Genomic DNA, 22,491 nt, shown 5'->3' with positions numbered 1-22,491 from the left:
TCCGAATGCACTGTAGAATTAGAATTCCAAGAACAGACATTCCTATTCATGTGAATGCTCTGTGACGGTTGGACGTGCAGCCATATTGACGATAACAATACAAGGAAGTGAAAGCAAGTTCATTATATTTCTATTAATAGAACACACACCATTACAGGAGGAACAACCTAGAAAATAAAAGCCCAGACCCACTGCAGGTACTCACCGGCTCCATAGCTCTCAGAGCAGAACTGTTAGACAGGCTGTACATGCTGTGACCGCTCTTCATACCGTACAGGAGAAAGGAGAGATAAATATCAACCACACTAATGTTACATTAAAGAAGAGGTACGGGATGATATGATGGGTGGCTAAACAACAAACACAAGAGTAGTGATGTACATGCAGCCTGATGTCATGTCAAATGAGAAGAACCCAGAGGAACCACAGTAGGTGCCATGAGCAAACTGAGTTATGACAAACCATTTATCCAACATGTTTAGGAGTTATGAGTGAGAGAAAGTGCGAGAGAGTATCAGTCGGTCCGGTCTGTGTGTGTGTGTGTGTGTGTGTGTGTGTGTGTGTGTGTGTGTGTGTGTGTTTCCAGGTGTAGTTTCAGGTACCGACCATGCGGTGGCGGTAGAGACTGTGGTAGCTGGCAGAGCGGAGCTGTTCGTTCAAGGTCAGCAGCCGATCCTCCAGCTGGAGCTCTAGTTCCTTCAGCTCCTGTCTCACTGCTGACCGCAGGCCCTGCAGCTGCTCCGCCTCCTGCCTGGCAATCACATACAGAAAGAGACCACTGTTACCATGTGTGTACAGGTAACTGGCAAAATAATGGAAAAACTTAAGTGAGGGATACAAAGTATATTGAAAGTAAGTGCTTCCACACAGGTGTGATCCCCAAGTCAATTAAGCAATTAACATCCCATCAGGCTTAGGGTCATGTATAAAAATGCTGGACAGGCCATTAATTTTGCTACCATGGCTATGCCTGTATAGGATGACAATGCCCCCATCCACAGGACACGAGTGGTCACTGAATGGTTTGATGAGCATGAAAATGATGTAAACCATATGCAATGACCGCCTCAATCACCAGATCTCAACCCAATTGAACACTAATGGGAGATTCTGGAGCGGCGCCTGAGACAGCGTTTTCCACCATCATTAACAAAACACCAAATGATGGAATTTCTTGTGGAAGAATGGTGTCGCATTTGTCCAATATAGTTCCAGACACTTGTAGAATCTTTGCCAAGGAGCAGTGAAGCTGTTCTGGTTCGTGGTGGCCCAACGCCCAATTAAGACACTTGCATGTATGCATGTCTGTCTGTCACAGACTCTGCTAACATCCGTGTCCGAGGGCCTCTAGCCTACCTCTCGTCGTGACTGAGGTGCTGGTAGACTAACGCCTGTTGTTTCATCAGGGACACTTCTAGATCCATCATCTGGGTCCGGAACACATTCAGACTCCTTCTCTTAGCCTGCAGCTCCTTCTGGAGAGAGGTCTGAGGATAGGAGGGGGGGGGGAGAACAACGAAGAAGATTACTTTATTGTCTATTGTCACAGAGACACAGGGAGATTTTCATTTGGGCAAAAAACTGTCTTCTGTAGTCTCTCCTCCGCGACCCAGAAACAGATAAGTGGTCGACGAGTGTCACACGAACGGAAGACTGTCCTCCCCTCTTCGATAGCCACCTTCCATCAAGGACAGTAATATGTAATCTACCTGAGTCCTTCATGGAAGAGTTTTGATATCTGCCACGCCCCCTTTGAATCAGCTTTCATTTTGTCAGAGGAGAAAAGCATGCACAGGTTTAGAAACAATATGCTACTTATAATTGTATCTATTATATGTCTTGCACAACTAACCTCATTTGATTTTATCACTTTACACATTTACTTTGGGATCCACTCCTGTAAACATGTGCCTTATGAAGTGCGAATGGAGAATGAGAGTCATTTCATACAAGTGCATTTCTTTAAGAGTGGCAGGTCAGGTGAGTGAATACCTCAAACAGTGGCTGGGCAGATCTCTGAGGATTGAAAATGTCTGCTCTGCATTCTGATGAATTCTGTTGAGGGCAGAGAAACCACAGATCAAATACTTAGTCACTGATAAACTAGCGTGCAAATGTCTCTGCTTGCATTATGGGTGGGATGGCTAGTGTTAGTTGTTAAAACTCCATAGAGCCTTGCAGAAAGTTATAGAACAAATATGTACTACTATACTATATTTGCCATTTAGCAGATGCTTTTCTCCAAAGCAACTTACAGTAGTGTGTAGTTGTTTTGTCTCACCTGAGCCAAGTTCTGTACACTTCCTCTGATGTCATGAAGGACCCGTCTGAGCTGCATCTCAGTGGTAGACAGGGCTGGTGGAAGGTGGGAATTAGGGGCTGCCCCCATAGGATCAACTCCATGGGGGTAAGGAAACAGATGACGGTGGCCAGGGAATGGAGTACTGTATGGTTCTCCATAGGGGGCAGTAGAGAGATGTGGAGGCAGTTTGGAAGGTGTGTGTGATGGGTTAGAGTAAGAGCTATGGGCAGTATAATGAGTGTTGCTGTGTAGGTAGCTGTAGGACCCACTATATGGGTTACCGTGGTAGTTATAGTAAGGTGAACTGAAAGGGTCGCTATGGGGCGGGGTATTATAGGAGGAGCTGTACGGGGAAAAGGGGTAGTGTGTGCTGTGTGGAAGGGTGTTGCCCATGTTGTTAGTGTAAGCAGGACTCTGGTGAGCATGGTTAGGGGCCATATGATGGGGTAAGTTGGGGGCTGTGTGCTGTGGGAGGTTAGGGTTATTGTGTTGGGCTAGGTTGTGTTGTGTGAGGTTAGAGTTAGGGTTACTGTGCTGGGTGAGGTTAGGGTAATTGAAGTGCGCCAGGTTAGGGTTGCTGTGCTGGGTGAGGTTGAAGTCAGGGTTGCTGTGCTGGGTGAGGTTGAAATCAGGGTTGCTGTGCTGGGTGAGGTTGAAATCAGGGTTTCTGTGCTGAGTGAGGTTGAAATCAGGGTTTCTGTGCTGGGTGAGGTTGAAATCAGGGTTTCTGTGCTGGGTGAGGTTGAAATCAGGGTTGCTGTGCTGGGTGAGGTTGAAATCAGGGTTGCTGTGCTGGGTGAGGTTGAAATCAGGGTTTCTGTGCTGAGTGAGGTTGAAATCAGGGTTTCTGTGCTGAGTGAGGTTGAAATCAGGGTTTCTGTGCTGGGTGAGGTTGAAATCAGGGTTGCTGTGCTGGGTGAGGTTGAAATCAGGGTTTCTGTGCTGGGTGAGGTTGAAGTTAGGGTTGCTGTGCTGGGTGAGGTTGAAGTCAGGGTTGCTGTGCTGAGTGAGGTTTAAGTTAGGGTTGCTGTGCTGAGTGAGGTTATGGTTATTGAAGTGGTTCAGGTTAGGGTGGTTATGCTGTGCCAGGTTACGTTGGGTGAGGTTAGGTACGCTGCAGGTGCTCCAGGCACGGTGGTGCTCCACCAGAGGTCTCTCTCCCCACTCAGGAGTGGGGCTGTGCAGTGAGATGGTTGAGCGGGTCAGGTGGCGGGGGATGGCCAGGGGGTAAGGGGGAACTCTGCCTTGAAGCTTTCTCAGATCCCCATCTCTCTGTAGCCCGGGGCCCTGAGATCGCTCGGCCTCTCTGTTGATAATTAAAATAGAGCAAAAGCTGCCTCTCCTCTGAACCCCCTCCTCCGCAACCTCCTCTTCCACAATGGACCCCACCTCCAGCTCCACCTGCTCCTCCACCTGCTCCTCCTCCTCCACCTGCTCCTCCTCCTCCACTTCTGGGGTGTATTGGTAGGAAAAGACCGTCCGAGTGCAGTGCCTGACTGTCTCCTGGCCAAACTGGATCCTGACAGAGGAGACCGCACGGGAAGGGCTGAGGAGCGAGGTAGGCAGGGATCGGGACCTTGTCAGGGGGGCTCTTCTCCTGAACAGATCCCTCACTGTCACCTTCCCCTCCATGCAGGCGCCCTGGAGGCCTGGGGACATGGCCCTCTGCTGGGCCCTGTAGAGGGCCCCGTGGACCCTGGCTGAGGCATTGAGGATGGGGCAGCTGGGGCTAGGGCTGGAGAGCCTGGCTTCCATCTCCACCCTGTCAGGCACACCCTCCCTGGCTGGGGCACCAGAGGAGCTGCAGTCAGGGGCCAGGATGGAGCCATGGTCTTCTGTAGGACCAGGCACTGTAGCCGTATCAAGCTCAGCCTCAACAGTATGGCAAGTCTCAGGAGTCTCAGAGGCAGGATAAGAAGCAGCTTCCTCAGCAGTGCTATGCTGTTGGTCCTGCTCCAAGTCTTGGGCCACTCCTCTATCTCCTGGTTTAGGTAACTGGTGGAAGGTGTACTGTGGCACCTCCTGCCGCTGCTCCTCCTCCCCAATAGGGCTCTTGCTCCCCCTCCCGTCCTCCTCAAGGTGTTTCTGTAGGACAGAGGGTGTCTGCACATCCTCCTCCTCCTGTTCCTCCTTTAACTGCAGCCTCTCAAAGGCAGGGTGTTCAAGGGCTAGAGGAGTGGTCACCTCCCCAGCGTAGGACATCAGCATGGTCTCACAATCACAGCTGTCAGCGCTCTCCTGTACCTTTAAATTGTTAGCTGAGCCATCAGTAGAGGGGCCCTCTGCAAAACCACTACTGTCTGACTGCTGGCTGGTTGTTCTCAGTTGTTGTTCTGTAATGGAGATAGGGAGAGAGAGATCAAACAGGCAAAGCGTCAATACAGGACTAAGATTGAATCGCACTACATCGGCTCCGACGCTCATCGGATGTGGCAGGGCTAGTGCGTACGGCCCAGTACATCAATGGGGCCAAGCTTCCTGCCATCCGGGACCTCTATACCAGGCAGTGTCAGAGGAAGGCCCTAAAAATTGCCAAAGACTTCAGCCACCTTAGTCATAGACTGTTCTCTCTGCTACCGCGCGGGCTGCCCAATTGCAGGACTCCCGACTGTAGACTAACAAGGCCTATGCGCTCATAAATGTGACAAAACACAATCTACAGCTATTTTTTATGAATAAGCTATTGATCCTCTGTGGCTAAATTATGCTGGTGTAGTATTTTCATTCATGTCATTTATTTATAGAGACAAGAGTAATTGTATAATTTGGCAAATGTATTTCAATTCATCTGCAGCACTTCCAGCACCCCTTCCTGCAGCACTGTTTTCTTACATTCGTTGTGCTCTCGCCAAGGCCAAATAATCAACACTATTATTAATTAAATTGATTGTGGTCAGTAACCCCTTTAGAATGGCTTACTGGTGCTCTTCCATGCCGTCCCTAGGAGGGGTGCGTCACTTGAGTGGGTTGAGTCACTGACAAGGTCTTCCTGTCTGGGTTGGCGGAGATCTTTGTGGGCTATACTCGGCCTTGTCTCAGGATGGTAAGTTGGTGGTTGAAGATATCCCTCTAGTGGTGTGGGGGCTGTGCTTTGGCAAAGTGGGTGGGGTTATATCCTGCCTGTTTGACACTGTCCGGGGGTATCATTGGATGGGGCCACAGTGTCTACTGACCCCTCCTGTCTCAGCCTCCAGTATTTATGTTGCAGTAGTTTATGTGTCGGGGGGCTAGGGTCAGTCTGTTATATCTGGAGTATTTCTCCTGTCTTATCCGGTGTCCTGTGTGAATTTAAGTATGCTCTCTCTAATTAATTATCTTTCTCTCTTTTGGAGGACCTGAGCCCTAGGACCATGCCTCAGGACTACCTGGCATGATGACTCCTTGCTGTCCCCAGTCCACCTGGCTGTGCTGCTGCTCCAGTTTCAACTGTTCTGCCTGCGGCTATGGAACCCTGACCTGTTCACCGGACGTGCTACCTGTCCCAGACCTGCTGTTTTCAACTCTCTAGAGACAGCAGGAGCGGTAGAGATACTCTCAATGATCGGCTATGAAAAGCCAACTGACATTTACTCCTGAGGTGCTGACCTGTTGCACCCTCGACAACTACTGTGATTATTATTATTTGACCATGCTGGTCATTTATGAACATTTGAACATCTTGGCCATGTTTTGTTATAATCTCCACCCAGCACAGCCAGAAGAGAACTGGCCACCCCTCATAGCCTGGTTCCTCTCTAGGTTTCTTCCTAGGTTCTGGCCTTTCTAGGGAGTTTTTCCTAGCCACCGTGCTTCTACACCTGCATTGCTTGCTGTTTGGGGTTTTAGGCTGGGCTTCTTTACAGCACTTTGAGATATCAGCTGATCTAAGAAGGGCTTTATAAATACATTTGATTTGATTTAGAGCTTATGGTGTAGGAGGCCTACTGTTACTATAATATTTTAAATTATCAGCAAGTAACCTAGCCTACAATTACAAAAGAGTAAATTCAGTAAATCAATGAATCCAATAGTTGTTTCAGCTATATTGTTATTGAAACAATGTAGGCCTTATGACCTTTGATGACTTGTATTCGCATCAGTAGGCTAAGTGTCTGAAATGCATCAGAAAAGTATTGGAAAGTTCAGGAAATATCAGGGAAGCTCATCAGCTAGGCAATAGGCCTAATTATGTGTGTGTAGAGAAAATCTGCATTGCTTTCATTTGCTTAACTAATGATCATGAGCACTCACCTCAATGTAGCTAACATTTGCCAGCCTAATTGTGACCAAATATCCAAACAGAGATTCACTGAAAACAAAAATCTGTCCGTGATTGATTTATCAAGATGAGTTTCCATGCTTGTCGCAAAGCAGCACCATGACGCTGTCCCAATTATCAGTTGACCACACATGTCAATTGCTTTACATTTATTATAACCAGTGGTGTAGTGCTGTTTGTTTAGGTAGCCTACGGGAACGGCGTTTTATTATTATTATTATTAAACTAGCATTTCTGAATGAAAGTTGGTACTGACATGAAGCCTATTGTTGAAATTATTTTAGAATATACAGTACCAGTCAAAAGTTTGGACACATCTACTCATTCAAAATTTTTCTTTATTTTTACTATTTTCTACATTGTAGAATAATAGTGAAGACATCAAAACTAAATTTCGTTCCTTCTTAATGCGTTTGAGACAATCAGTTGTGTTCTGACAAGGTAGGGGTGGTATATAGAAGATAGCCCTATTTGGTAAAAGACCAAGTCCATATTATGGCAAGAACAGCTCAAATAAGCAAAGAGAAACGACAGTCCATCATTACTTTAAGACATGAAGGTCAGTCAATACGGAAAATTTCAATAACTTTATGATGAAACTGTCTCTCATGAGGACCGACACAGGAAAGTAAGATCCAGAGTTACCTCTACTGCAGAGGATAAGTTCATTAGAGTTACCCGCCTCAGAAATTACAGCCCAAAAAATGCTTCACAGTTCAAGTAACAGACACATCTCAACATCAACTGTTCAGAGGAGACTGTGTGAAATCAGGCTTTCATGGTTGAATTGTTGCAAAGAAACCACTACTAAAGGACACCAATAGAAGAACAGACTTGCTTGGGCCAAGAAACATGAGCAATGGACATTAGACCGGTGGAAATCTGTCCTTTGGTTTGATTAGTCAAAATTTGAGATTTTTGGTTCCAACCTCCGTGCCTTTGTGAGACGCAGAGTAGGTGAACGGATGATCTCCACATGTGTGGTTCACACCGTGAAGCATGGAGGATGAGGTGTGATGGTGCTTTGCTGGTGACACTGTCAGTGATTTATTTAGAATTCAAGGCACACTTAACCAGCATGGCTACCACAGCATTCTGCAGCGATACGCCATCCCATCTGCTTTGCGCTTAATGGGACTATCCAGGCTGTGTAAGGGCTATATGACCAAGGAGTAGAGTGATGGAGTGCTGCATGAGATGACCTGGCCTCCACAATCACCCGACCTCAACCCAATTGAGATGGTTTGGGATGAGTTGGACCGCAGAGTGAAGGAAAAGCTGCCAACAAGTGCTCAGCATATATGGGAACTCCTTCAAAACTGTTGGAAAAGCATTCCAGGTGAAGCTGGTTGAGAGAATGTCAAGTGTGTGCAAAGCTGTCATCAAGGCAAAGGGTGGCTACTTTGAAGAATCTAAAATATATTTTGATTTGTTTAACTTTTTTGGTTACTACATGATTCCATATGTGTTATTTAATAGTTTTTATATCGTCACTATTATTCTACAATGTAGAAAATTGTAAAAATAAAGACAAAACCCTTGAATTTGTAGGTGTGTCCAAACTTTTGACTGGTACTGTACATACAATGCATCATCCAAATTGCATGATTGCCAATGCCTACACATACTGTAAATGGCTAAAGGAAAATGTAAATGTAAAAAAATCTAAAACACCAAATTAGGCCTACCTTATCATATATAATGCCATCATTAATGTAAATCGTGAATCCTAATTCTTCACGTTTTACAGGTGAAACGGCCATGCTGCATGCATGCCAACCAACCATTTGATCCCAACCAGTTTCATGGGAATATGCATTTGGATCTTCTTGAATGGCGCAAGGGTGGCTACCCAGCCGAACTAATCACATTTTAGAGCAGATGGAGTTAAACACAGCTCCGCATGAGAAAAAAATCAACATTTCAGCACAATCATCCTAAATTGTCATAAGAAATGACATGGTGTTTTGGTATAACAGTAGCCTGACATTATGCTAGCATATTCGGTGTGTTATGTAGATGACTAATTCATCATTAAGTGATCTTGCTAGACAGCACCATTCTGAGAAGTGCTGCGCTCCAGCAGCACTACAACCCTGATCATAACGGCTGGATGACTTCGGGAGATTCATTTAACCACAGCTCTATGAATTAAGTGGCGCATTAAGTTCAGTATATATATATTTTTACACCTTTGTGTAACAGTTCAACTTTAGTCCGTCCCCTCGCCCCGGGCTCGAACCAGGGATCCTCTGCACACATCAACAACAGTCACCCACGAAGCATCGTTACCCATCGCTCCACAAAATCCGCGACCCTTGCAGAGCAAGGGGAACCACTACTTCAAGGTCTCAAAGCGAGTGACGTCACCGATTGAAACGCTATTAGCGCGCACCACTGCTAACTAGCTAGCCATTTCACATCGGTTACAATTGCAGCAGCGCAAAATATTCGGGGCTGACCAAAAATCGTAGCCAGGTCCCGGTGACGTCCATGAGGACCATCAATCTGGGTTTAAACAAAATAAGTAATCAACATTGTCATAGGAATTACGAGACACATTGTACTGAGTAAAAAAAATCTGTGTTCCATTGGTATCTTTGCAACACAGGGATATGACACACTTGCATTGCATCTACAATAGACGGGTTTGCTGACAACGCCATGAAAACTATGCGCACGTGTCAATGGGGCTGAAGGCCGTGTGTTGTTATGGTTCTGTATGGACAGATAGCTAGCTAGCAACAATCACAAGAAACGGCCATGTGGTGAACCATAAGGGGCTCGTTTGATCTTGTTCTTGATACCATGTCTTGTTTTGAGATGTTCTGACTGATGTCATGTCTATGCTAATATGGCTAAAATGTGCTAGCCTGCGAACCACCTAACCAACAACTGTAACGACTGTAACGATGTATTTGAGATGTATTTGAGACAAGTGCTCATTCTGCAACTTTATGTTTTCAACATGTTATCAACAATCTAAGCCAACCCCGTCTGTTTTGCCCCCATAGTGGCGCAAGTGTCTGTTTTGTTGCTAAACAACCAACCCATCTCTACAACTTGTATTATACACACATTTAAAAAAGTACAGAGTTACCCACCAGAGGGCAGACGTCATCCATTTAGTTAACTTCAGCTCCATGTATTTTGGGTTATAGTGATTCCCTGAAGAGCACATCCCTAAGGCTCCATGTTCTAATATATCATGGTCAGTAGGAAAATAAATATACTGAGTCATTATATAAGGTTTTATCTAATAAAACATGTATAAGTTCCAGAGGAAAGCGGCCAATTGTTTTAGATGGGTCACTCAATTATAATGGATTGTCACGGGTCCATGTGTTCTAAGTAGCAATTTTCTTAGAAATAATAGATAAATTAAACCATTCGATCACTATCCTCAAAATGCTCCCTAAATATCTGCTCTCTTCTTCCCTGACATCGCTAATCTAAAACCTGTGCAACAATTAGTTGACGGTCGACAAAACTGTCCAGGATATACCTGTGTCTTTTTTGTCTAAAAGGCCAATATGGAAAATTCCATCAGAGTACACCACAGTAGTATTTAAATACTTTGTATAAGACAACAAAATGTTAGTGAATATTTGAGAGATGGTGATTATGCCAGTTAACTAATTTTACTGATCAACAACAGAACATATGGTTTTGTAACGTAATAAAGTGATTGATCATATTAGTGGATATCCACGTTGGAAAGTTTGGTAACACCTTACATCCATCTGAAAAGTATTATGACTTGTTATAAGCATGTATGAGCCTTTATAATGTCTTATAAAGGTGTATAACATGCAGGCCAGACTCACCACTGCCAGCTCTAGAGAGGCTGCAAGTTCCAGGTAGAGCGTCATCCTCATTACTCTGGACCTGAGAGGATAGATAAACATTTTACTTTTTACTTACTTAATCCTCTTCATTCCTACAGTATGTGGAACATAAGGCTTCCACAGTTACTTCTATTGTGTGGTGAAACAAAGCCAAACAGAAAAACACTTGGGGCAACTTCTACACTGACACAATTCTGATGCATACAGCCCCCTCCCTCCAGTTACTGTAACTATTACCCCATTCTGCTAGATCTGGAGAGAGAGGAGGGACAAACTGCAGATGGAGTCACAATAATAACTTGGTCTCCAGGGTCCTCCATATGCTCTCTCTTACTGTTCTTACTTATTTATAGACGCAAGATTGTGACCTTAGCTTTTCACAATATCTGCTAAGACAGCTAAAACCAGGGTTTTAAAAAAACAGCCCAGTGTGAGAACCAGGAGATGAAGATAAGAAGAAAACTGTATATTGAACTGGGAAGGCAGTATAGCGAAACTCAGTCAAGAATTGAACCCCTCTCCACAACTCTGTTTCTACGGACGGTCCTACCTCCATCTCAAACTGGAGGGAGTAGTGCAACAGTACAACTAAGCCAAGATTTGAACCCCCCTCAACCCGTGTGTGAGTATGGTCCTCCTACCTCTTCCATCTCAAAAGAATCCTTGGCCTGCGTGTGGTGGTGGGCGATGTGAAGGTTGGGCATCAGGCTGTAGTTAGGTTCCTCGCCTGGGGTTGATCGGATGGCCCTCTGGCCCATCTGATGGATTTCCTGGTGCTTTTTCTCCAGGTCAGCCTCGCTGCACAGGCTCAGGTCACCCTCCTGGGCCTCCTCAGGGACAACACTGACAGTGAACGAGATGTGATTTTCTCCACTTCCTGTCAACGCCAGGCCATTTCCATTTAGCTTGGGACTGTCTCCATTCACTCCAGGGTGGTGTCCGTTGATGCTCAGGGGGGCTTCAGTGCTGCCTCTAGAGTGGCTGTCCTCAGTCAACATAGCCGGAGAAGTAGATTCCTTCTTCATGAAGGCCTTCTGCTTGAGCTCCCCCTTGTGGTTGGAGTCAATAGTGATGGCGCTGTCCCCTGTACCTGGACTCAATTGGTCTGCTTGTTTCTCTATGGTAGTAGACAGGGCTGTGGGGCTATGAGAGACTTCCTCTGCTGCCCCACCGAAAAGGTTATGCTTGGTGATGGTCTTCTTTAGGATCTTGGCTGCGTTCAGGGCTGAGTTGTTCCTCTTCAGAGGAGAAGGAGTGACGATGGTAAGGGGTTCCCCATCCAGGCTGCAGATCTTTTGGACGGGCTGGCCCGACACCTGGGAGTAGAGATGGAATAATTCGTTGGCCACTGTGGTCAGGACCGCGATCTGACGGAAACGACCTTTAGGGGGAAAGAAAGAGAGAGGAAACTGGAATTAAAATACAACTTTTAGTTTAGGGGAAGAAAGAGGGAGTAAACTTGATAAACTAAGAATCAAAATAGAAACAATGAGCTCCTGAGTTCTTTGACCCAAGGCTCTAGCTAGCTAGTCTACAGAAAGCCTGTTTATATTTGTCTCTCTTAGCAGCAGATTCAGCCCTCATGGGTGCAGTTCATTTGGAGGATGATGAAAGCGAAAGCTGCATCATAACAATAAAATCAGCTTTCCAGCCACAGAAAGGCACAGGCTGTCACAGCTCACAGGGCAACCATAATTCCAATGATCAGTATGCTGTACATTAAATCAACACGGTTATGAAACAGAAACAGCAAGACCTTCAGTTAGTGGTGGGGCTGCTGCAAATCAACAACAACTCAAAAGGAAGACAAAACCTCTCACAAACTTAACTGGGAGGAGTGAAACTTCAAAAGGGATTTATGAGAGAGTCTCATCTCTCCCTTTAACGTGCTAATCTAGACCAGATCAAGATAAAACTGACTCGAGAGCTGCTACAACACAGCATTTCTTACTGGGCCTCGGTCCAGCAGTTTACAGACAACAGGCCATGTTCCACACACACCTCTCTCTGTCCTTTCCTGTTCTTCTCTGGCTGGCCAGCCATTGTGTCCCTTCCTGTTCCTCTCTGGCTGGCCAGCCATTGTGTCCCTTCCTGTTCTTCTCTGGCTGGCCAGCCATTGTGTCCCTTCCTGTTCCTCTCTGGCTGGCCAGCCATTGTGTCCCTTCCTGTTCTTCTCTGGCTGGCCAGCCATTGTGTCCCTTCCTGTTCCTCTCTGGCTGGCCAGCCATTGTGTCCCTTCCTGTTCCTCTCTGGCTGGCCAGCCATTGTGTCCCTTCTTGTTCCTCTCTGGCTGGCCAGCCATTGTGTCCCTTCCTGTTCCTCTCTGGCTGGCCAGCCATTGTATCCCTTCCTGTTCCGCTCTGGCTGGCCAGCCATTGTGTCCCTTCCTGTTCTTCTCTGGCTGGCCAGCCATTGTGTCCCTTCCTGTTCCTCTCTGGCTGGCCAGCCAATGTGTGGTGTGTCATCCATTATTACACCACCTACAAGACTACCACATCTTAACCTACCCCTACCCCACCACCACATCATACCCCACCCTCACATCCTACCCCACCACCATATCCTACCCAGCAACCACAATCTACCCAAAAGCCACCACCATATACTACCCCGCCACCACATCCTACCCCTACCCGCGACATCCTACCCCACCACCATATCCTACCCCTACCCCACCACCACCGCAGCCTACCCCTAAGCCACCACCACATCCTACCCCTAACCACCACCACCACATCCTACCCCAAACCATCACCACATCCTACCCCAAACCACCACCACATCCTACCCCTAACCACCACCACATCCTACCCATAACCACCACCACCACATCCTACCCCTAACCACCACCACCACATCCTACCCCAAACCACCACCACCACATCCTACCCCAAACCACCACCACCACATCCTACCCCAAACCACCACTACATCCTACCCCTAACCACCACCACCACATCCTACCCCTAACCACCACCACCACATCCTACCCCTAACCACCACCACCACATCCTACCCCTAACCACCACCACATCCTACCCCAAACCACCACCACATCCTACCCCAAACCACCACCACATCCTACCCCAAACCACCACCACATCCTACCCCAAACCACCACCACATCCTACCCCAAACCACCACCACATCCTACCCCAAACCACCACCACATCCTACCCCAAACCACCACCACATCCTACCCCAAACCACCACCACATCCTACCCCTAACCACCACCACATCCTACCCCAAACCACCACCACCACATCCTACCCCAAACCACCACCACCACATCCTACCCCAAACCACCACCACCACCACATCCTACCCCAAACCACCACCACCACATCCTACCCCAAACCACCACCACCACATCCTACCCCAAACCACCACCACCACATCCTACCCCAAACCACCACCACCACATCCTACCCCAAACCACCACTACATCCTACCCCTAACCACCACTACATCCTACCCCTAACCACCACTACATCCTACCCCTAACCACCACCACATCCTACCCCTAACCACCACCACATCCTACCCCTAACCACCACCACATCCTACCCCTAACCACCACCACATCCTACCCCTAACCACCACCACCACATCCTACCCCTAACCACCACCACCACATCCTACCCCAAACCACCACCACATCCTACCCCTAACCACCACCACCACATCCTACCCCTAACCACCACCACCACATCCTACCCCTAACCACCACCACCACATCCTACCCCTAACCACCACCACCACATCCTACCCCAAACCACCACCACATCCTACCCCTAACCACCACCACCACATCCTACCCCTAACCACCACCACCACATCCTACCCCAAACCATCACCACATCCTACCCCAAACCATCACCACATCCTACCCCAAACCACCACCACATCCTACCCCTAACCACCACCACATCCTACCCATAACCACCACCACCACATCCTACCCCTAACCACCACCACCACATCCTACCCCAAACCATCACCACATCCTACCCCAAACCACCACTACATCCTACCCCTAACCACCACCACCACATCCTACCCCTAACCACCACCACCACATCCTACCCCTAACCACCACCACCACATCCTACCCCAAACCATCACCACCACATCCTACCCCAAACCATCACCACATCCTACCCCAAACCACCACCACATCCTACCCCTAACCACCACCACCACATCCTACCCCTAACCACCACCACCACATCCTACCCCAAACCATCACCACATCCTACCCCAAACCACCACCACATCCTACCCCTAACCACCACCACATCCTACCCATAACCACCACCACCACATCCTACCCCTAACCACCACCACCACATCCTACCCCAAACCACCACCACATCCTACCCCTAACCACCACCACCACATCCTACCCCTAACCACCACCACCACATCCTACCCCTAACCACCACCACCACATCCTACCCCAAACCATCACCACATCCTACCCCAAACCACCACCACATCCTACCCCTAACCACCACCACCACATCCTAACCACCACCACCACATCCTACCCCAAACCATCACCACATCCTACCCCAAACCACCACCACATCCTACCCCTAACCACCACCACATCCTACCCATAACCACCACCACCACATCCTACCCCTAACCACCACCACCACATCCTACCCCAAACCATCACCACATCCTACCCCAAACCATCACCACATCCTACCCCAAACCACCACTACATCCTACCCCTAACCACCACCACCACATCCTACCCCTAACCACCACCACCACATCCTACCCCTAACCACCACCACCACATCCTACCCCAAACCACCACCACATCCTACCCCTAACCACCACCACCACATCCTACCCCTAACCACCACCACCACATCCTACCCCAAACCACCACTACATCCTACCCCTAACCACCACTACATCCTACCCCTAACCACCACTACATCCTACCCCTAACCACCACTACATCCTACCCCAAACCACCACCACCACATCCTACCCCAAACCACCACCACCACATCCTACCCCAAACCACCACCACCACATCCTACCCCAAACCACCACCACCACATCCTACCCCAAACCACCACCACATCCTACCCCAAACCACCACTACATCCTACCCCTAACCACCACTACATCCTACCCCTAACCACCACTACATCCTACCCCTAACCACCACTACATCCTACCCCAAACCACCACCACCACATCCTACCCCAAACCACCACCACCACATCCTACCCCAAACCACCACCACCACATCCTACCCCAAACCACCACCACCACATCCTACCCCAAACCACCACCACCACATCCTACCCCAAACCACCACCACCACATCCTACCCCAAACCACCACCACATCCTACCCCAAACCACCACTACATCCTACCCCTAACCACCACTACATCCTACCCCTAACCACCACCACATCCTACCCCTAACCACCACCACATCCTACCCCTAACCACCACCACATCCTACCCCTAACCACCACCACATCCTACCCCTAACCACCACCACATCCTACCCCTAACCACCACCACATCCTACCCCAAACCACCACTACATCCTACCCCTAACCACCACCACCACATCCTACCCCAAACCACCACCACATCCTACCCCAAACCACCACCACATCCTACCCCTAACCACCACCACCACATCCTACCCCTAACCACCACCACCACATCCTACCCCTAACCACCACCACCACATCCTACCCCTAACCACCACCACCACATCCTACCCCTAACCACCACCATATACTACCGCTACCCCACCACCACATCCTACCCCGCCCCCGCCACCATATCCTACCCCTAACCACCACATCATACCCCTAACCACCACATCCTACCCCTAACCACCACCACATCCTACCCCTAACCACCACCACATCCTACCCCTAACCACCACCACATCCTACCCCTAACCACCACCACATCCTACCCCTAACCACCACCACATCCTACCCCAAACCACAACTACATCCTACCCCTAACCACCACCACCACATCCTACCCCAAACCACCACCACATCCTACCCCTAACCACCACCACCACATCCTACCCCTAACCACCACCACCACATCCTACCCCTAACCACCACCACCACATCCTACCCCAAACCATCACCACATCCTACCCCAAACCACCACCACATCCTACCCCTAACCACCACCACCACATCCTACCCCTAACCACCACCACCACATCCTACCCCAAACCATCACCACATCCTACCCCAAACCACCACCACATCCTACCCCAAACCACCACCACATCCTACCCATAACCACCACCACCACATCCTACCCCTAACCACCACCACCACATCCTACCCCAAACCATCACCACATCCTACCCCAAACCACCACTACATCCTACCCCTAACCACCACCACCACATCCTACCCCTAACCACCACCACCACATCCTACCCCAAACCACCACCACCACATCCTACCCCAAACCACCACCACATCCTACCCCTAACCACCACCACCACATCCTACCCCTAACCACCACCACCACATCCTACCCCAAACCACCACTACATCCTACCCCTAACCACCACTACATCCTACCCCTAACCACCACTACATCCTACCCCAAACCACCACCACCACATCCTACCCCAAACCACCACCACCACATCCTACCCCAAACCACCACCACCACATCCTACCGCAAACCACCACCACCACATCCTACCCCAAACCACCACCACATCCTACCCCAAACCACCACTACATCCTACCCCTAACCACCACTACATCCTACCCCTAACCACCACTACATCCTACCCCTAACCACCACTACATCCTACCCCTAACCACCACCACATCCTACCCCTAACCACCACCACATCCTACCCCTAACCACCACCACATCCTACCCCTAACCACCACCACATCCTACCCCAAACCACCACCACATCCTACCCCTAACCACCACCACCACATCCTACCCCAAACCACCACCACATCCTACCCCAAACCACCACCACATCCTACCCCTAACCACCACCACCACATCCTACCCCTAACCACCACCACCACATCCTACCCCTAACCACCACCACCACATCCTACCCCTAACCACCACCATATACTACCGCTACCCCACCACCACATCCTACCCCGCCCCCGCCACCATATCCTACCCCTAACCACCACATCATACCCCTAACCACCACATCCTACCCCTAACCACCACATCCTAACCCCAACCCCCCACCAGCACCCCACTCCAACCACAACCCTACCACCATTTTGCATTACACCACCTACCATCCCCACCATACCACCTATCCCACTGCTACTCTGCACTCCAGGTGACACTCAGAACCACAACTCATTATTTTCATCACTACCTGTACGTCTGCATGTATGTACATGCCAGCACATGGCTGTATGTCTGGACCATTTTATGACAGCGAACAGTGATACGATCAGTGTTTCCAGGCCATACAGTGTTTTCACAGCTCGAAGGAAGAGGGTGGGATGGAAAAAAGAGAGTGCGAAACCAAGGGAAAGAGAGCGAGATAGAGAGAGAGAGAGCCAATGCATGCATGAACAAGAGAGCAATAGAAAGACAAAGCAAGACAGTTGGAGGCAAACAGAGAGTGTTAACATACTTGTCAGGGCATAGTTGGGTTTTTCCATCTCTGTGCGTTGTAGATGGGCTTCCAGGTAGACCTTGAGATCGATGCCCTTAGCACAAGAGGGGCTGTTAAAGAAGCGCAAGGGGATCTTTGAGGCGATATCCAGCTCCTCCCGGCCAAACCCCAGGTTATACAGGATCTCTTCTGGATCCTCTTCATATAGGTCCAACAACTCAGACACACTGGAGACAAAGTGAATGCATGAATGCATAGAAAATACACTGTTGAAATAATGCAGTGCTGAACCATCAATGAAACAATGAAAAGTCTGAGATAAAACAGAGATACTTCCAAACTTCTTGGCTAACTAACTTCAGAAACAGTATTTTATTAAACTTGATATAAATGTACCAGCCTTTAGCTCTTTCTTGGGACCTGAAATGTTCTGGTTACCATACTAATAATGAAGTGCTGTAATATATGAATGAACCAGAGCACTCTAAACCTTATTTGGCTGGCTTCAGTTCAAACCCAGAAGGGCAGAAACCAACCACAGAGCTTGGCTGAGGCTCAGGGCCTGCCCATCTGAGTGTCTACTACTCACCTGGATACACTGGTGCTGCTCTTCCCTGAGCCTATTGAGTTCATACTCCTGTTCTGTAGGAACTGGCTCCTCTTGTCCTTTGCACATATCCCATAGCTGGGGAGCAGAGTGAGCAAGTATTCACACCACAGCTACAGAGAGTAAGACTACTGCTGGGACTGAACTGAGGGGGTGAGGGGTGGCCAATAGCAGAAGCGGGGGGGGGGGGGGGGGGGGGGGGGGTCTTACCGGGGTGTCTCTGCTTTGGCACTGTTGGGCTGAAGGTGGTTGGCTGCAGGGAGGAGAAAGAAAGAAATTAATACAGGAGCTTTGCACACTGCTCTGTGCTTTGGTAAGCTTGCTCTGTATAAAATAATAATAATCACAAATTTCTCTTCAAAGTCCATCTGTCATAATTAACTTGTTACACTGTAGAAAATACTGATATAGAAAAAACTAAAATTTCTACTTCTGTAAAACATACAATCAAGGTGACTGCTGTCAAGCATTTGTGATCAAGGACAACAGATATGAAACATCACAGAATGGTTTGTTTTTGCAGTGATTCCAAGTCAACCATTTCTAAAAATATGAATCCTTCCCTTTCACACATATAACATAAGCAAAAGAGGCCACTGTCGAAATGAGAATCCCCAGAACCAAATCCTCGTCTTTGAGACAAGAGGAACATAATGACGGAATGATGGTTTGGAAACAGACAGTAAAGAGGGTCCTCCTGAAGTCTGGACTAGCCTCATCTGTCAGGAAAAAAAATCCTGCTCCGAGTCTGATGGCTTCTTCCAGGCCACCTTAGTGACGCAAAGAAAACGTGGATGTCTGACTGTCTCAACCAGGACCTGGGTTCAAATACTATTCTAAATATTATACCATTTTAAATTCCTTATCTGAGCTTAATTGAGCTTTCTTGGCGTGATCGATCAATAGAATAGTCCCAAAACAGTAAACTCCCATCTGGCAGTCCAGCAGGTTAGAGCAAACACAAAGTATTTCAAACACTTTGAATAGTATTTGAACCCAGGTCCTGGTTGAGACAAAGACAGGAGAGTACACAATGTCAGTTGTCTGCCTGGAACTGAACAAACACAAATCAGCCTAACAGGTTCTTTAACCTCAAAAAGCAGGATAATCATCAAAGCATGTGATTCCATTGAATTACTCTTAATTCTCTTGTTGTGTTTGAGCATTAACAGTAGCAATACATGGTGATGTTTTTCTATATGCATCCATCTATCCACATCATTGTCACTCCCTGATGGAGTGGATTGGTGCCAGAAGGGTGAAGGGCCCTCATACAGGTGTCTGTTGAGACTTGTACCTTCTAGATCCGCTAGGCCGGAGATTGAGTAAGATTGACTAATCATGGGGCGTTATGACATGGACACAATGGAACACTGATCTCAGGTTTGACTAGGGCCCCTTGCTTTGCTTCAATGTATGGGTATGTCCCAAATAACACCCTAATACCCAAATTGGCTCTCGTCAAAAGTAGTGCACTTTATAGGGAACAGGGTGCCATGTGGGACACAGCCTGATACAAGTCAGAGCAGACCTTAACAGGAGCCAACCTTAGCACAACACACTAGCTACCACCCACCGTTTCTGGTCTGCACAAACACAATAGTAATGTGTGGAGTGCAACCATGCGTACAAAATCTGACTGACCCCATCTCTCAAAGAGACCAACATACAGTAGCACATCAGAGAGCATGCATCACTACAGCTGTTGAGCTGAGTGGAAGAATGAGAAACATGTAGTTTAGTCACAGCTTTGACAGAACCAACCATGCACTACCAACAATAAACCTCAAAGCCATTCCATACAGGTCTGATGGAAAACTAAGCAACAACAAAAAAACATCCCTTTTTCAGGACCCTTTCTTTCAAAGATCATTCGTAAAAATCCAAATAACTTCACAGATCTTCATTGTAAAGGGTTTAAACACTGTTTCCCATGCTTGTTCAATGAACCATGAACAATTAAGGAACATGCACCTGTGGAACGGTCGTTAAGACAATAACAGCTTTCAGACGGTAGGCAATTAAGGCCACAGTTATGAAAACTTAGGACACAAAGAGACCTTTCTACTGACTCTGAAAAGCACCAAAAAAGAAAGACGCCCAGGGTCCCTGCTCATCTGCGTGAACGTGCCTTAGGCATGCTGCAAGGAGGCATGAGGACTGCAGATGTGGCCAGGGCAATAAATTGCAATGTCCGTACTGTGACGCCTAAGACAGCGCTACAGGGAGACAGGACGGACAGCTGATCATCCTTGCAGTGGCAGAACACATGTAACAACACCTGCACAGGATCGGTACATCCGAACATCACACTTACGGGACAGGTACAGGATGGCAACAACAACTGCCTGAGTTACACCAGGAACGCACAATCCCTCCATCAGTGCTCAGACTGTCTGCAATAGGCTGAGAGAGGCTGGACTGAGGGCTTGTAAGCCTGTTGTAAGGCAGGTCCTCACCAGACATCACCAGCAACAACGTCGCCTATAGACACAAACCCACTGTCGCTGGACCAGACAGGAATGGCAAAAAGTGCTCTTCACTGACGAGTCGCAGTTGTCTCACCAGGGGTGATGGTCGGATTCGCGTTTATCGTCGAAGGAATGAGCGTTACACCGAGGCCTGTACTCTGGAGCGGGATTGATTTGGAGGTGGAGGGTCCGTCAGAGTCTGGGGCGGTGTGTCACAGCATCATCGGACTGAGCTTGTTGTCATTGCAGGCAATCTCAATGCTGTGCGTTACAGGGAAGACATCCTCCTCCCTCATGTGGTACCCTTTCTGCAGGCTCATCCTGACATGACCCTCCAGCATGACAATGCCACCAGCCATACTGCTCGTTCTGTGCGTGATTTCCAGCAAGACCGGAATGTCAGTGTTCTGCCATGGCCAGCGAAGAGCCCGGATCTCAATCCTATTGAGCACGTCTGGGACCTGTTGGATCGGAGGGTGAGGGCTAATGCCATTCCCGCCAGAAATGTCCGGGAACTTGCAGGTGCCTTGGTGGAAGAGTGGGGTAACATCTCACAGCAAGAACTGGCAAATCTGGTGCAGTCCATGAGGAGGAGATGCACTGCAGTACTTAATGCAGCTGGTAGCCACACCAGATACTGACTGTTACTTTTGATTTTGATCCCCCCTTCGTTCAGGGACTCATTATTCCATTTCTGTTAGTCACATGTCTGTGGAACTTGTTCAGTTTATGTCTCAGTTGTTGAATCTTATGTTCATACATATATTTACACATGTTAAGTTTGCTGAAAATAAACGCAGCTGACAGTGAGAGGACATTTATTGTTTTGCTAAGTTTATGAAGGACTCTATTTAGCAAGTATGCAAGTAACTACCCTCTTTGATATTATTGACATTTCAAAATAACGAATACCAAAACACACTTCCTATGAACAACCTGGGCAAAATCATTTAAAATACTTTAGTTGGCCTTGATTGAGCTCACCTGGTGCAATGCAACCAACATGTAAAGTGTTGGTCCCATTTTTTATGAGCTGAAATAAAAGATCCCAGAAATGTTCCATATGCACAAAAATAGTATTTCTCTAAAATATTGTGCACAATAACATCCCTGTTAGTGAGCATTTCTCCTTTGTCAAGATAATCCATCCACCTGACAGGTGTGGCATATCAATAAGCTGTTTAAACAGCATGACAGCTTGTGCTGGGGACAATAAAAGGCCTCTCTAAATTGTGCAGTTTTGCCACAAATGTCTCAAGTTTTGAGGGAGCATGCAATTGTCCAACAGAGCTGTTGCCAGAGAATGTAATGTTAATTTCTCTGCCATAAGCCTCCAATGTCATTTTAGAGAATTTGGCAGTGC

The 22,491-nt window shown here is 48.0% G+C and overlaps 1 protein-coding gene across 3 annotated transcripts in view; it reads right to left on the bottom strand.

The window, feature by feature from the left end:
- Positions 1-22,491, bottom strand: part of LOC129820890 (protein ITPRID2-like) — a 65,102-nt gene that overhangs the window by 7,800 nt on the left and 34,811 nt on the right. For all 3 annotated transcript variants that reach the window (XM_055877968.1, XM_055877969.1, XM_055877970.1), the window contains 10 exons: positions 18,868-18,910; positions 18,640-18,735; positions 18,069-18,277; positions 11,050-11,789; positions 10,388-10,448; positions 2,282-4,635; positions 1,993-2,055; positions 1,357-1,487; positions 607-751; positions 206-262 (listed from right to left, as the gene is read on the bottom strand). In XM_055877968.1, coding sequence (XP_055733943.1) covers positions 206-262; positions 607-751; positions 1,357-1,487; positions 1,993-2,055; positions 2,282-4,635; positions 10,388-10,448; positions 11,050-11,789; positions 18,069-18,277; positions 18,640-18,735; positions 18,868-18,910 — 3,899 coding nt within the window. The remainder of the gene's footprint in view (positions 1-205; positions 263-606; positions 752-1,356; positions 1,488-1,992; positions 2,056-2,281; positions 4,636-10,387; positions 10,449-11,049; positions 11,790-18,068; positions 18,278-18,639; positions 18,736-18,867; positions 18,911-22,491) is intronic.

Source organism: Salvelinus fontinalis, chromosome 23 (assembly GCF_029448725.1).
Source record: "Salvelinus fontinalis isolate EN_2023a chromosome 23, ASM2944872v1, whole genome shotgun sequence".
NCBI lineage: Eukaryota > Metazoa > Chordata > Actinopteri > Salmoniformes > Salmonidae > Salvelinus > Salvelinus fontinalis.
This window is presented reverse-complemented; position numbering and strand designations above follow the sequence as displayed.